The 17616-nt window shown below is 32.4% G+C and overlaps 1 protein-coding gene across 10 annotated transcripts in view; it reads right to left on the bottom strand.

Annotated features, from left to right (window-relative positions):
* Positions 1 to 5218, bottom strand: part of LOC143076576 (ubiquitin-like modifier-activating enzyme 1) — a 30333-nt gene extending 25115 nt beyond the window's left edge. For 3 of the 10 annotated variants that reach the window (XM_076252417.1, XM_076252413.1, XM_076252399.1), the window contains exons 1-4: positions 4957 to 5096; positions 4471 to 4572; positions 3114 to 3143; positions 1541 to 1561 (exon numbers count right to left, since the gene is read on the bottom strand). In XM_076252417.1, the coding sequence (XP_076108532.1) occupies positions 1541 to 1561; positions 3114 to 3143; positions 4471 to 4572 (153 nt within the window). In that variant the 5' untranslated portion in view covers positions 4957 to 5096. Of the gene's footprint in view, positions 1 to 1540; positions 1562 to 3113; positions 3144 to 4470; positions 4573 to 4666; positions 4768 to 4956 lie in introns of those variants that run through there. The other 7 variants (XM_076252404.1, XM_076252430.1, XM_076252425.1 and 4 more) reach the window with 7 other exon arrangements.
* Between the last annotated feature and the right edge of the window lie 12398 nt (positions 5219 to 17616).

Genomic DNA, 17616 nt, shown 5'->3' with positions numbered 1-17616 from the left:
TTTCATTTTTCTTAGCATAAAAAAGCAAATAGATATATTTTGAGGAGTCCAGCATTTTTTAAAATTTTTACAATCTTTATCATGTTTATAGTACTAGATACTTGTGCATGTGATTTGCCTGAAATATGCAAAAAGAGTTCCAAAGCAGTTAAAGCCCTTGTGTAACAAATAAGCAAATGTTTGTATTTCAAGCACATTTGTGTTTAAATATATTTTTCAACCTATCAAAAATTTTATGCATTTATCACCTTCACCTGCAGCTATTCTGGGGGACTTTGGGCCGAGACAAGCAGTTACTTCAATTAAGGTGCATTTTTAATTATAATGCTTGCAAGCAAATTTTGCAACCAACATTTTTTCGAACATGCCATTGTAAATAAGCTATAAATTGCCCCAATTTTAGACACTGTTGAACAGACCTCTAGAATAACAAGCAGTGTTCTAGCTACGTTTGAACAGGGCGCAGCGCCCGCCCTTTTTTTAATGACGCCCGTGCCTTTTTTCTGTCGTTCCTCAGGCCCCCTGCCGTTTTTTTTTCACAGAAAAATCAGCATTTTTCTGCCTTAAAATACCGGTAAAATCGTAATTGTTCCATGAATAGGAAGTTCAGCTACCTGTGCCAGTTGTCAAATTAAGTGACCCATTAAGTGTATGGCTTTACCTTACAGCTTTGGTGTCAAAACACATTGTTAATTAACACCACTTAACTTATCTTTAGGTCATAAATAATTTGTAATTCCAAAAAAGTTAGACAAACAATTTGATTACTTCCCCTTATTTGTCACCTGTTCACAATATATTACTTAAATTTATGTTTCTTTTCATAAAAAGATTAAATATAAACAAATTGAATGCAAATGCATGTTAGAATATTACTTTAAATTATTTTCACTTGAATACACTTCAAAAATAAATATTTTGGAAATTATATTCTGCGATAGTACTTCCATTAATTGATCTATCAAGTGCAATGAAGAATTTCCGATAGGAAATTGTGTCATGACCATAGATTAATGAGGTCAACCACAAAAAAAAAAAAAAATTGTCCCAACAGACATAAAATACATAACTCCATATAAACTGAAACTTGATGTTTCAATAATGCATGATAAAAATTATGAGGATAAAATAAATTTACACGTAAAATTGCCCTTTTTTTTAATGACATTCACGCGTAACATTGCCCTTTTTCTGACTAGCTGTAGCACCCTGCCCTTTTCAAATCCTGGCTAGAACACTGACAAGCAACAGATCACCATACAAAATCAATCCCTGCAAGCAGTGGTTATCCTTAAAAAGGTTTGCTTTATAAAATAAGTCAATAAATGATAATAGTTTGGTTTTCTTAATGAAGGATCGAATGAACATTAAAATAGCTCTTTCACACAGAAAACTTTGCAATGGTATTTATCACAGTGAGTTTAGAAAGACAAAAAAAGTGTGGAAATCAAGAGTACTTAGTTATATTGTGTGAAGTTTTTAGTGCAATAGATGTGACTGGCCTGTTATCCAACTACAGGCAAGCAGATTATTATCTTACCTTTTTGGGGCTATTTGAATTCTAAAATTTGAAAATATTCATAAATTAACATACTTTTTATGTACAAGTACAAATGTAACTCCCAAGGTCATGTACATTTTCAATTCTAAACAACCAAGTAAGTTGCTGGTCTTACAACAAAGTTATTCCTGGATTGTAATTCAAAAGCATGTACAGTAAAATGTTTAGTAAACATGGTAAAGTTTATGATCATATGCTAAATCATTTATCATTATTTTTTTCGCTAATCAAGGATATAAACAAAACTGTATGTGATTACAAATATTCAGCCCAAACATCTCATTGGCTTGTATTTTATAATTTTATACCCCATACAATTGTGTCAGTCTAAGCAAATATTTTTAGCAAGCAGTGAGCCTTTTACCAATTTCACATTTTTTTTCATTTTGTCTAGATGCATAACACATGAAAACTACGCTTGTACCTAACCACCATTATTTTGAACAGATTCTTTTTTACTTTAACAATCTACTACATTGTATCATAATCTCAGCACATATAATATGATGTAATTCCAGCAACAACAAAACAACATTCAGTGCAATTAAACAACAAATAAGAACATGGACAATGTGTGCAAGATTTCAAACTCAAAACTAAAGGACACAAAGAGATGGCAAAATTATTAAAACTAAAAGGTTATTTGATATATCGGAAGTGGTTACTCCTGTCTATGTGAATGAAACCAATTGTCTCCACTGAATTAATTTACATTTCACTAATTGTTACAAGTTGACTCAACTCTTGAGAAACCCTGAGTATGTCATACAGCTGTATAGTCAGATGAAGCCGCACATTTCAATCATCAAAGACTGTCTGGTCATGTAACTTTCTTCTTATTACTCATTTAAAGTTAGAAATTCAACAAAAATCTATAGTTTTATAAGCAGTTGTTGAACCCTGAAAATGAGGTCACGGAAAACTGACATAAGACAGATGGAAACTTTGTAACATAAGGCATCTGTACATAATGTATGAATCATCCCGTTCATCTATTTTCTGACTGATAAATCTTTACAGAAATAGTTTACACCCCTGGTGTATTAGTATCCCTATTAATTCCAATTAGGACATAGATCAGACCATTATCTGTACATGCTGTAGGCAGAGAGAAAAATATCAAGACAATTTTTGGTATTAGTGATGAAAAGATGAATTGAGTAACAACATATGTCCTAGCCATTTATTCTAGGATAACAACAGACAGTCTGTGCCTACAACCAAGCACCTTGTAAAAATTGACTCAGGCTAGGTGATCATTTAATGAAATTATGTTTACTTATTTAGGGAAAATGTTGGAATTTCTGATTCAGACTAGTAGCTGGAAATGTTAAGTTACTTTGTTGTTTTCATAGTACAGTTCTCATGAGGACAAGCACCAAAGAAGCACACTAAATACAGAAGCTGGATGGGTACAAAATGTAAATTCAGAGTGTTCAAAATAAGATTTTGAAGAAACATGTACAGAAAACAAAGATAAAAGTTTTTTTATTTTTTTCCATTTTGACACCCAGTCATGCTAGTGCTGCAGTGATATATAGGGCAAAAGTACCTTTACTGGCTTTGATCCCATTGTAAATCCCTATCAACAAAAATAAGATTCAATCAATACATTCTACTTCTTCTTCGGGAGGGGACTAAAAATTTAATTTTTACATGTACCTATCTACTACTATTTTTTCTGAAGTAGGCAGGAAACAAGTAACTTTGTTTTGGCCTAATCAATGAGCTGTAAATGACATGCAAAGTTAAAAGTGTTCTATATTCTACATGTTGCACTGCAGGAACGGATCCCAACATTTTGCCAGGGAGTTTTAACTCCTGCAACATCATGAAACATTTGAAATGTTCATATTTTTAAAAAAAAAATTGGTAAAAGGGGAGTGGAGTTCCATTCAAGGGAACACCCCTCTTCCCCAATTTGGATTCGCCAATTGCAATGCACTGAAAAACAAAGGCTCCATCTTCAAATGTTTGTAGGCTATCAATTCAACCAAGTAAAATTCACCAAAATCAAGTGTGTTTGCAACTGAATGAACTGTCTTCCAATTTTTAGTTTCAGACTAAGATAAAATTGAGAATGGAAATGGGGAATGTGTCAAAGAGACAACAACCTGACCAAATAAAAAACAACAGCAGAGGGTCACCAACAGGTCTTCAATGTAGCGAGAAATTCCCGCACCCGGAGGCGTCCTTCAGCTGGCCCCTAAACAAATATATACTAGTTCAGTGATAATGAACGCCATACTAATTGCACTTTAAGAGATTAAGAGATTGTTTTTATATCATGTATATGGTAAATACTAACAATAAGTTAACAACTTCAAAAATGAGGTTCATGCAAGTCGGAGTAAAACTTTTGATGTTGCTGAACTCAAAATTGGTGTATGGTACTCATGATGCTATTACAAAATGTATGCATGGTACATTCTACACGACGGTCCACTAGCTTAAAACATTATAATAATTTTTAGTATTCTGTGCACATGCATAAAATCCTATGTAGAAACTAGTTGTCAACCCTTTTAATGATCTCTATCAACTTGATACAATGATAGTGTTTTTTAAAAGTGGTCTCTACCTGTAAGATCGTTGTGGGGCTCATATGGAAGGATCCTTTCTTTTTTATTTTAGCCCACCATATTTTGATACACTTTCAAAACTGATACAATCATCAATCCTGCATGATTTGGTGCAATATTTCACACAATTAAAAAGTTATATAGAAAACTATTTGTGTCCTCATCAATTTCTTAACTGATACATGACTGACTCCAAATGACAGTCTATACTAATTTTAAAAGCTTCTCTGAAAGTAAAATATAAAAAAATCTCGCTCACATTCAGGAAATTATTGATCCATGCATATTTAACGGAAAGCTATTTTTCGTCTTTTGAAATATACTCACTTCTTTTACAGAGTTTGAAGCGGAATTTTCACTATTATTTTCTGTGTTATTTTGTCTCTGTTTCTTGGCAGGAGGACCCTCAGAATCCGTGCAACTGGACATCTGGTAAAACACAAAGAAAATACAACTGCAGAGTAAATTCAAGCATAAATCAAGGATTTTTAATACAATTTGGTCTTTACTGTAACTGAAATACCTGTCTAAATCTAAATTTAAAGGAAATCTAAAGGAACTAAGATGATTTTGAAGTTGCAGACGAGTTTCAGCGCCACAAAAATGGCGGAGGTTACGGAAGCCTACACGTGCGGAAGAACGATCACTCGGGCCTTTACCTCAGTTAACACCCAAAATAAATTTTTTGACAGGCCAAGTTTCATAATTTTAAAATGACATGATTCAAGAAAGAAAAAAAATGTTACAACTATGTACAATAAAACAGTATGAAGATCATTCTGGAAACGATTAAATAATAATATATGAACAAACCAACAAGTGGGTTCACAACATGAACATCCGACTTGCATGAGCGGCTTTCTTCAGTTTCGATGATATTTGACAGATTTTCTTCTACACGATGAATTATAAGTCTTCTATGTTGGATCTTAAATAAATAACAATATCAAAATTGCTATCGAAAAGTCTCGAACAAAGACACTATCAAAAGAAATGAGTCAACGATTACGGTGATTTCCAATAATATTTCTGACATACAAAGTACTTCCTGTTTCTATGTCACTCCCCGGGAATTCTGGGAAATATGCAAATTTGAGGCCAAAGGAGAAAACGAAAGTAAAACAAGGACCTACACGTGTCAACACCCTCAGTCAACACCTCGAATAACATAAATTCAAGGTTTTTGCTTCTCAAACAGTTTCAACTTTTCAAAATTTTCATCAAAATCGACCACAGGTTATTGCAATGATTTCATAATTGCGACGGGATAACTTTTTCAAAAATGAAACTGATCATTTTAATTTTATGTAATTTAGCAAGATTCACAAAAACCTAATTATAATAATTATAAATCTACTTGTTTTAGTAGATAAGTTAGTACAATAAGAATAGATTTAGATTAAAATAAAATTTCCATATTAATATAATCATTTGCTTTACTAAAACAGAAAAAAAAACAAGGACAGTAGACTTTAAAATGAGGCAAAGCATGCCTTGAGGGGGGGCAAGGGGGGTCCCAATAACAGCAAAACAGCAAATTGATTTGGCTTATAACAGATAACAAGGAATTAAAATGGACAAAAACAGATAACAGTAAATGAGATATTAAAATAAGTCGGGTCATTGACAGATCCAGTATTTCTTATTACGGGTATAATTCTTTGTAATGAATTCCCCTTTCTATGAACATGTTCTTAAAATTATGTATCTAGAATGTGTTTACTACTCAGTATATTTTTATAAGCTCGTTTACGGGACGTAACTATGGAATACTGTTGTCTGCGCGTCTGTCGTCAACATGTCAAACATTAACTTCAACACTCTTTAACCAATTTGCATAAAACTTTGGAAAAATGTTTATATCTATTGACGTGAACTCCCCTTGGTTTTTTTTTTTTATATATATAAATTCAGATTTAAAGTTTTTGAGTAATGGGATTTTATCTAATAAAAATGGTTTTTTTTTTTCAGTTTTCTGATCATATATCAAAAATCCTTTCACAAATTTGCACGGAATTTTGGTGAATTGTTTAATGTATTGACATGAGCTCCCTTTCTATTTTTATAAATTTAAGATTTTACGTTATAGCTATTGTTGTAAGCGCCCTTTCTATTTTCATTAATTTTAGATTTTATGTTATTGAGTTGAGGGGTTCTTTTCATTAAAAAAAGGTGTTTTTTTTCCAGTTTTCGGACAATAACTCAAAAATCTTTTCAGCAGTTCTCATGAAACTTTGGTGTATTGTTTATATATATTGATATATATAGTAGGGGAACAATTGCTTGAAGACAAAATAAATCTTTGTTTGTAATGAGCTATGTGCAGCTTCGGAACCCAGTACATGGTTGGAACTTTCATTGTACAATGTGTTTGGTTCTGCTTGAAAAGAATAACAGAGCTGAGTCAATGTACCATATTATATAAAAGGTTAACTGTTTGTAAAGACCTAGTCCTTAATTGAGATGCTTGTCAGATATTCCTGCCCATATGTTTTCCTTTTTGTCATATTAAGAATTGTTCTGATTTGATATGTTGGTACGGGAACCAAGGAACATTATCCTCATACAAAAAAATAAGATAATTCTAAATACATGTTCCAAAAAATGGAATTTATTAATGTGAAAGGATAATCTTAAGATATACTGGAATTGCCCTGGACCTCACTTCTGTGATGGGTATATGTTAATGGAATCCTTCTCCGAATACGGGACCAACTTATTAGTAGTGGTAGACCCCAATGTCAAATGATCTTCAATTTCTACCGAAAATTTGCTGTAAAAAAATGCTAACATTCCAATTTTCAATAACAGTTAACAACAAATACATTATCACAATAACAGATAACAAAAAAAAGTAAAAACCCAATAACAGCTAACAAAGAATAAGACAATAATAGCTAACAGCAAATATATTTTCAGAATAACAGATAACAAAGAATTAAATTGCCCCATAACAGCATAACAGTTAAACCCCTTGCCCCCCCTGCCCTGGGTGACCCTTTATCTAACTGTGATATACCATATACTGATTTTAAATCTAATATTAGAGAATATGTTTTTAATATTTTGAAAAATGAATGGAGTAAAAAAGATGATAATAAATTACATGAAATTAAAGCTAATTTAGGCAAACCTTTTAATAATTTTATGTGCAGAAAAGATCAGTGTGTTATTTCTAGATGTCGTATTGGTCATACTAGAATAACACACGAGTATCTTTTAAAAAATGAAGATGAACCACAATGTGTATCTTGCAACTGCAAGTATACTATTAAACATGTTTTAATTAATTGTATTGACTTTGCTGATATTCGTAAGAAGCATTTCAATGTCAATAATATGTATGATTTATTTAATAATGTTCCATTTACAAATATTGTTGCATTTTTAAAAGAAATTGGAATTTATTATAGAATATAAAAATGTTATTATATTTAAGTCGTTTTTAATTTAAAACGTTATCTTACTGTTGATTTTTATTTGTAAATAATCAATTTGCTTTAGTTTAAAATTTTAGTATATTGAAGGACTTTTTGTCTTATTTTAAAAATATATACTTTAAATTGTAAAAATATTCGAATTAGCTCTCGCCGCGATATAGCCTTTTTGTGCTCATGCGGCGTAAAGCAACCAACAATCAATCAACTTTATAATGAGCTTTGTGTAAAATTGGTTAAAAATGTTGGTATACTATATGCCGATATGCGAAAAAATCTGGGAATACCAAATTAACTTCATCAGAGACATTTGTATTATATTATATGTCTCTGACTTCTTTCAATTCTTCATGTTTTTTATTGCTCGGTTGTATACCTCTGTTGGACATGTCAATTTTCCGTAAATGTATGCAACTAAATCAGAGCAATTTGGCCAAAAGTACCAAAACAAGAGTCGCTGAACTGATTGCTATGCTGAAGTTAAGTCAAGTTATTAGGCGAATTTAAACGGATGCTAACATTGAGTGATAATTCATCGAGAAGACCGCAAATACATATACAAAAATCTAGACCACCTTTTCTTAAAATTGTAATTAAAATAGAGTAAAAATCTCTGAACGGATAACCTTCTCTGTAATTAAATTATCTGTTTTTTTTTTTTTTTTTTTTTTATTGTTATCATACGCACACGTCCGTGTCCTTGTCGTTTCTATATCGGAAAGTTCACTTAACAGGAGCAGACCGGTGTTTGAGACTACATATCAACGCCGTGTTAGTAAAATTATATATAGATATTTCATTTTATCGAAAGTCAATGCCTACGTAGTTGTAAACTAAACCAAGATGATTGGGTCTGCACATGGTAAACCACATTCAATTCACTGGCGTAGCATATATGTTCTTATTCTGATGGTTTTAAGTATTATCGCTGTCATGTATCAAGGTGTACAACTTTTTTTTTTAATGTAAAGCTAAAAGAGTAATACTATATTTATTGGCTACTATATATAGTGCCTGCGTTATAAAATATCAATTCCTATAAACTACATATTCGCTAATGTTAAAGTAATCTTTTTGAAAAGCTTAAACTAATATGAAAAAATCGTATCCCATTTATGGTAACAATGTCATCAATAAAATTACATGGGCGCAGCCATTTGTGAAGGGAACATGACATAGAGATAAAAATAGATGGCTTTCTGTGATTGGTTGTTGCATCATTTATATATTTTTCTTCTGAAAAGCATTATGAAGAAAGTTTCATGCAAGCTCAAAATTGACCTCAAATGTATATGATCAGGGCCAGAAATGATTTTTTATGTTGTTCCAAATTAAGGAAAATTTTCTGCGAAATCGTAAGGTATCGTAAAAAAACAAAAACAAATCACCATGGGATCATATATATTTAATTGCAGTAAAATCACAAGTAGATATCGATATCGACAACAGATGTTTTTCCATAAAAAGTTTATTCAAAGAGCCATTTGAGGACATAATTGCTAAAAATAGCATTGCCGGCAATTGGGCCAACATTTGGTACTTTATATTCTAAAATCTCCCGGTGCATGTCCATGGCGTCTTAAACAAAGGGAGATCATCCAATCATTCCACAAATAACTGCTAGTCTTATGAGCTAATAAAACGGGATTTTGTTCGAAACATTACTTTCATCATTATTTTATGTCAAGTTCATTGATTTATTTATTTTTCAAACTTGAAAATTAACCCCCCAAAAACACGTTCGAAATTTGAAGCCTGCTACAAAAATAAGGTGTACGCAATTTCTTATAAAATAGCCTGCTGCACTTAAAGATAAGGTGTACGCATTAATTTTTTTATAGAAAAGTTATGGATTTAAACCTCTCTTTTTTTTTTGGTATTTTTGTTGGGGTTTTTTTTTTTCAGTCGGGAAGAAAAAGGGCTGCAGTTATAATATATGGATACAGAACTATAGATAAACTAATGACAACAAATTCAGATTCTTTTTGAAAAATGTGTGTGGCTCTGAAAAGAACCGTTTTTTGAAGAAGTCTGGTGCTTTTCCTCTAGTCATACATCTCAATGTCTGCTGAAGAATCTTCTGAAATAATGTCGACAACTTCACCAAACAGTTCTTGTCTCAGTTCGGCTACGGATTCTGCTTTCTGGTGAGCGTAGTCGTAGTACATGTTGCGCATTCCATCAACAACTGCTATGCGTAGACGTAGCGAGTATCTGAAAGACTTGTTGTTGTCAGTCTTGGCTCTGTTGTACCTCTTTTGAAGAGCGTCTAAAGAGTAGTTCAATTGGACAATCTGTTCACAGGCTCTCTTGAATCGACGTTCACTCTCAACCAATTTGGTCCTCTTGTTGAGGTTTCTCATTTGTACTTTAGCTTTCATGATTAATAAAGAATATGTAGTAGTTGTTAGCACTATAAGAGTTGAAACAAGTTCTGATGATTCTTTGGAAAGGATTGGTTATATAGCTCTTCTAGTGACACCTGAAATTGAGAAACGTCAGGGTAATGACATCATAGAGTAATTAATTTGAGTTTCTAGTTTAGGCACGAGTCCATTGTCAAAACAGTCTCGTGTCGTGGGCTTGTGTGTATTGTCAAACATCTTTGTTTATTAATCATGATTTATTGTAATCCAATCATGAAGTTGATTAAATCATCTTATAATTTAATAAATATAGTTCGTGTATTGCAATTATTTTATTTCAACTAAAAAATTATTTCATTTGAAAAATTAATGAAAAATAAACGGAATGAATTATTGCAAGAAAAACGAATCACAAAGAAACACGTTTTTTTCTCTCTTCTTTTCTGCCGTCTCTACTTTGCTTTTTTTCCCTTCTTTCCTTCATTGTAAATTTATGAAGGATTTTATTGCGTTAATTTGTTAGATATTGAAAATAGTTAAGTCTTTTATGAGAGAGGGGATTTTGTTCGAAACATTACTTTCATCATTATTTTATGTCAAGTTCATTGATTTATTTATTTTTCAAACTTGAAAATTAACCCCCCAAAAACACGTTCGAAATTTGAAGCCTGCTACAAAAATAAGGTGTACGCAATTTCTTATAAAATAGCCTGCTGCACTTAAAGATAAGGTGTACGCATTAATTTTTTTATAGAAAAGTTATGGATTTAAACCTCTCTTTTTTTTTTGGTATTTTTGTTGGGGTTTTTTTTTTTCAGTCGGGAAGAAAAAGGGCTGCAGTTATAATATATGGATACAGAACTATAGATAAACTAATGACAACAAATTCAGATTCTTTTTGAAAAATGTGTGTGGCTCTGAAAAGAACCGTTTTTTGAAGAAGTCTGGTGCTTTTCCTCTAGTCATACATCTCAATGTCTGCTGAAGAATCTTCTGAAATAATGTCGACAACTTCACCAAACAGTTCTTGTCTCAGTTCGGCTACGGATTCTGCTTTCTGGTGAGCGTAGTCGTAGTACATGTTGCGCATTCCATCAACAACTGCTATGCGTAGACGTAGCGAGTATCTGAAAGACTTGTTGTTGTCAGTCTTGGCTCTGTTGTACCTCTTTTGAAGAGCGTCTAAAGAGTAGTTCAATTGGACAATCTGTTCACAGGCTCTCTTGAATCGACGTTCACTCTCAACCAATTTGGTCCTCTTGTTGAGGTTTCTCATTTGTACTTTAGCTTTCATGATTAATAAAGAATATGTAGTAGTTGTTAGCACTATAAGAGTTGAAACAAGTTCTGATGATTCTTTGGAAAGGATTGGTTATATAGCTCTTCTAGTGACACCTGAAATTGAGAAACGTCAGGGTAATGACATCATAGAGTAATTAATTTGAGTTTCTAGTTTAGGCACGAGTCCATTGTCAAAACAGTCTCGTGTCGTGGGCTTGTGTGTATTGTCAAACATCTTTGTTTATTAATCATGATTTATTGTAATCCAATCATGAAGTTGATTAAATCATCTTATAATTTAATAAATATAGTTCGTGTATTGCAATTATTTTATTTCAACTAAAAAATTATTTCATTTGAAAAATTAATGAAAAATAAACGGAATGAATTATTGCAAGAAAAACGAATCACAAAGAAACACGTTTTTTTCTCTCTTCTTTTCTGCCGTCTCTACTTTGCTTTTTTTCCCTTCTTTCCTTCATTGTAAATTTATGAAGGATTTTATTGCGTTAATTTGTTAGATATTGAAAATAGTTAAGTCTTTTATGAGAGAGGGGATTTTGTTCGAAACATTACTTTCATCATTATTTTATGTCAAGTTCATTGATTTATTTATTTTTCAAACTTGAAAATTAACCCCCCAAAAACACGTTCGAAATTTGAAGCCTGCTACAAAAATAAGGTGTACGCAATTTCTTATAAAATAGCCTGCTGCACTTAAAGATAAGGTGTACGCATTAATTTTTTTATAGAAAAGTTATGGATTTAAACCTCTCTTTTTTTTTTGGTATTTTTGTTGGGGTTTTTTTTTTTCAGTCGGGAAGAAAAAGGGCTGCAGTTATAATATATGGATACAGAACTATAGATAAACTAATGACAACAAATTCAGATTCTTTTTGAAAAATGTGTGTGGCTCTGAAAAGAACCGTTTTTTGAAGAAGTCTGGTGCTTTTCCTCTAGTCATACATCTCAATGTCTGCTGAAGAATCTTCTGAAATAATGTCGACAACTTCACCAAACAGTTCTTGTCTCAGTTCGGCTACGGATTCTGCTTTCTGGTGAGCGTAGTCGTAGTACATGTTGCGCATTCCATCAACAACTGCTATGCGTAGACGTAGCGAGTATCTGAAAGACTTGTTGTTGTCAGTCTTGGCTCTGTTGTACCTCTTTTGAAGAGCGTCTAAAGAGTAGTTCAATTGGACAATCTGTTCACAGGCTCTCTTGAATCGACGTTCACTCTCAACCAATTTGGTCCTCTTGTTGAGGTTTCTCATTTGTACTTTAGCTTTCATGATTAATAAAGAATATGTAGTAGTTGTTAGCACTATAAGAGTTGAAACAAGTTCTGATGATTCTTTGGAAAGGATTGGTTATATAGCTCTTCTAGTGACACCTGAAATTGAGAAACGTCAGGGTAATGACATCATAGAGTAATTAATTTGAGTTTCTAGTTTAGGCACGAGTCCATTGTCAAAACAGTCTCGTGTCGTGGGCTTGTGTGTATTGTCAAACATCTTTGTTTATTAATCATGATTTATTGTAATCCAATCATGAAGTTGATTAAATCATCTTATAATTTAATAAATATAGTTCGTGTATTGCAATTATTTTATTTCAACTAAAAAATTATTTCATTTGAAAAATTAATGAAAAATAAACGGAATGAATTATTGCAAGAAAAACGAATCACAAAGAAACACGTTTTTTTCTCTCTTCTTTTCTGCCGTCTCTACTTTGCTTTTTTTCCCTTCTTTCCTTCATTGTAAATTTATGAAGGATTTTATTGCGTTAATTTGTTAGATATTGAAAATAGTTAAGTCTTTTATGAGAGAGGGGATTTTGTTCGAAACATTACTTTCATCATTATTTTATGTCAAGTTCATTGATTTATTTATTTTTCAAACTTGAAAATTAACCCCCCAAAAACACGTTCGAAATTTGAAGCCTGCTACAAAAATAAGGTGTACGCAATTTCTTATAAAATAGCCTGCTGCACTTAAAGATAAGGTGTACGCATTAATTTTTTTATAGAAAAGTTATGGATTTAAACCTCTCTTTTTTTTTTGGTATTTTTGTTGGGGTTTTTTTTTTTCAGTCGGGAAGAAAAAGGGCTGCAGTTATAATATATGGATACAGAACTATAGATAAACTAATGACAACAAATTCAGATTCTTTTTGAAAAATGTGTGTGGCTCTGAAAAGAACCGTTTTTTGAAGAAGTCTGGTGCTTTTCCTCTAGTCATACATCTCAATGTCTGCTGAAGAATCTTCTGAAATAATGTCGACAACTTCACCAAACAGTTCTTGTCTCAGTTCGGCTACGGATTCTGCTTTCTGGTGAGCGTAGTCGTAGTACATGTTGCGCATTCCATCAACAACTGCTATGCGTAGACGTAGCGAGTATCTGAAAGACTTGTTGTTGTCAGTCTTGGCTCTGTTGTACCTCTTTTGAAGAGCGTCTAAAGAGTAGTTCAATTGGACAATCTGTTCACAGGCTCTCTTGAATCGACGTTCACTCTCAACCAATTTGGTCCTCTTGTTGAGGTTTCTCATTTGTACTTTAGCTTTCATGATTAATAAAGAATATGTAGTAGTTGTTAGCACTATAAGAGTTGAAACAAGTTCTGATGATTCTTTGGAAAGGATTGGTTATATAGCTCTTCTAGTGACACCTGAAATTGAGAAACGTCAGGGTAATGACATCATAGAGTAATTAATTTGAGTTTCTAGTTTAGGCACGAGTCCATTGTCAAAACAGTCTCGTGTCGTGGGCTTGTGTGTATTGTCAAACATCTTTGTTTATTAATCATGATTTATTGTAATCCAATCATGAAGTTGATTAAATCATCTTATAATTTAATAAATATAGTTCGTGTATTGCAATTATTTTATTTCAACTAAAAAATTATTTCATTTGAAAAATTAATGAAAAATAAACGGAATGAATTATTGCAAGAAAAACGAATCACAAAGAAACACGTTTTTTTCTCTCTTCTTTTCTGCCGTCTCTACTTTGCTTTTTTTCCCTTCTTTCCTTCATTGTAAATTTATGAAGGATTTTATTGCGTTAATTTGTTAGATATTGAAAATAGTTAAGTCTTTTATGAGAGAGGGGATTTTGTTCGAAACATTACTTTCATCATTATTTTATGTCAAGTTCATTGATTTATTTATTTTTCAAACTTGAAAATTAACCCCCCAAAAACACGTTCGAAATTTGAAGCCTGCTACAAAAATAAGGTGTACGCAATTTCTTATAAAATAGCCTGCTGCACTTAAAGATAAGGTGTACGCATTAATTTTTTTATAGAAAAGTTATGGATTTAAACCTCTCTTTTTTTTTTGGTATTTTTGTTGGGGTTTTTTTTTTTCAGTCGGGAAGAAAAAGGGCTGCAGTTATAATATATGGATACAGAACTATAGATAAACTAATGACAACAAATTCAGATTCTTTTTGAAAAATGTGTGTGGCTCTGAAAAGAACCGTTTTTTGAAGAAGTCTGGTGCTTTTCCTCTAGTCATACATCTCAATGTCTGCTGAAGAATCTTCTGAAATAATGTCGACAACTTCACCAAACAGTTCTTGTCTCAGTTCGGCTACGGATTCTGCTTTCTGGTGAGCGTAGTCGTAGTACATGTTGCGCATTCCATCAACAACTGCTATGCGTAGACGTAGCGAGTATCTGAAAGACTTGTTGTTGTCAGTCTTGGCTCTGTTGTACCTCTTTTGAAGAGCGTCTAAAGAGTAGTTCAATTGGACAATCTGTTCACAGGCTCTCTTGAATCGACGTTCACTCTCAACCAATTTGGTCCTCTTGTTGAGGTTTCTCATTTGTACTTTAGCTTTCATGATTAATAAAGAATATGTAGTAGTTGTTAGCACTATAAGAGTTGAAACAAGTTCTGATGATTCTTTGGAAAGGATTGGTTATATAGCTCTTCTAGTGACACCTGAAATTGAGAAACGTCAGGGTAATGACATCATAGAGTAATTAATTTGAGTTTCTAGTTTAGGCACGAGTCCATTGTCAAAACAGTCTCGTGTCGTGGGCTTGTGTGTATTGTCAAACATCTTTGTTTATTAATCATGATTTATTGTAATCCAATCATGAAGTTGATTAAATCATCTTATAATTTAATAAATATAGTTCGTGTATTGCAATTATTTTATTTCAACTAAAAAATTATTTCATTTGAAAAATTAATGAAAAATAAACGGAATGAATTATTGCAAGAAAAACGAATCACAAAGAAACACGTTTTTTTCTCTCTTCTTTTCTGCCGTCTCTACTTTGCTTTTTTTCCCTTCTTTCCTTCATTGTAAATTTATGAAGGATTTTATTGCGTTAATTTGTTAGATATTGAAAATAGTTAAGTCTTTTATGAGAGAGGGGATTTTGTTCGAAACATTACTTTCATCATTATTTTATGTCAAGTTCATTGATTTATTTATTTTTCAAACTTGAAAATTAACCCCCCAAAAACACGTTCGAAATTTGAAGCCTGCTACAAAAATAAGGTGTACGCAATTTCTTATAAAATAGCCTGCTGCACTTAAAGATAAGGTGTACGCATTAATTTTTTTATAGAAAAGTTATGGATTTAAACCTCTCTTTTTTTTTTGGTATTTTTGTTGGGGTTTTTTTTTTTCAGTCGGGAAGAAAAAGGGCTGCAGTTATAATATATGGATACAGAACTATAGATAAACTAATGACAACAAATTCAGATTCTTTTTGAAAAATGTGTGTGGCTCTGAAAAGAACCGTTTTTTGAAGAAGTCTGGTGCTTTTCCTCTAGTCATACATCTCAATGTCTGCTGAAGAATCTTCTGAAATAATGTCGACAACTTCACCAAACAGTTCTTGTCTCAGTTCGGCTACGGATTCTGCTTTCTGGTGAGCGTAGTCGTAGTACATGTTGCGCATTCCATCAACAACTGCTATGCGTAGACGTAGCGAGTATCTGAAAGACTTGTTGTTGTCAGTCTTGGCTCTGTTGTACCTCTTTTGAAGAGCGTCTAAAGAGTAGTTCAATTGGACAATCTGTTCACAGGCTCTCTTGAATCGACGTTCACTCTCAACCAATTTGGTCCTCTTGTTGAGGTTTCTCATTTGTACTTTAGCTTTCATGATTAATAAAGAATATGTAGTAGTTGTTAGCACTATAAGAGTTGAAACAAGTTCTGATGATTCTTTGGAAAGGATTGGTTATATAGCTCTTCTAGTGACACCTGAAATTGAGAAACGTCAGGGTAATGACATCATAGAGTAATTAATTTGAGTTTCTAGTTTAGGCACGAGTCCATTGTCAAAACAGTCTCGTGTCGTGGGCTTGTGTGTATTGTCAAACATCTTTGTTTATTAATCATGATTTATTGTAATCCAATCATGAAGTTGATTAAATCATCTTATAATTTAATAAATATAGTTCGTGTATTGCAATTATTTTATTTCAACTAAAAAATTATTTCATTTGAAAAATTAATGAAAAATAAACGGAATGAATTATTGCAAGAAAAACGAATCACAAAGAAACACGTTTTTTTCTCTCTTCTTTTCTGCCGTCTCTACTTTGCTTTTTTTCCCTTCTTTCCTTCATTGTAAATTTATGAAGGATTTTATTGCGTTAATTTGTTAGATATTGAAAATAGTTAAGTCTTTTATGAGAGAGGGGATTTTGTTCGAAACATTACTTTCATCATTATTTTATGTCAAGTTCATTGATTTATTTATTTTTCAAACTTGAAAATTAACCCCCCAAAAACACGTTCGAAATTTGAAGCCTGCTACAAAAATAAGGTGTACGCAATTTCTTATAAAATAGCCTGCTGCACTTAAAGATAAGGTGTACGCATTAATTTTTTTATAGAAAAGTTATGGATTTAAACCTCTCTTTTTTTTTTGGTATTTTTGTTGGGGTTTTTTTTTTTCAGTCGGGAAGAAAAAGGGCTGCAGTTATAATATATGGATACAGAACTATAGATAAACTAATGACAACAAATTCAGATTCTTTTTGAAAAATGTGTGTGGCTCTGAAAAGAACCGTTTTTTGAAGAAGTCTGGTGCTTTTCCTCTAGTCATACATCTCAATGTCTGCTGAAGAATCTTCTGAAATAATGTCGACAACTTCACCAAACAGTTCTTGTCTCAGTTCGGCTACGGATTCTGCTTTCTGGTGAGCGTAGTCGTAGTACATGTTGCGCATTCCATCAACAACTGCTATGCGTAGACGTAGCGAGTATCTGAAAGACTTGTTGTTGTCAGTCTTGGCTCTGTTGTACCTCTTTTGAAGAGCGTCTAAAGAGTAGTTCAATTGGACAATCTGTTCACAGGCTCTCTTGAATCGACGTTCACTCTCAACCAATTTGGTCCTCTTGTTGAGGTTTCTCA

This window comes from Mytilus galloprovincialis, chromosome 1 (assembly GCF_965363235.1).
Source record: "Mytilus galloprovincialis chromosome 1, xbMytGall1.hap1.1, whole genome shotgun sequence".
NCBI lineage: Eukaryota > Metazoa > Mollusca > Bivalvia > Mytilida > Mytilidae > Mytilus > Mytilus galloprovincialis.
This window is presented reverse-complemented; position numbering and strand designations above follow the sequence as displayed.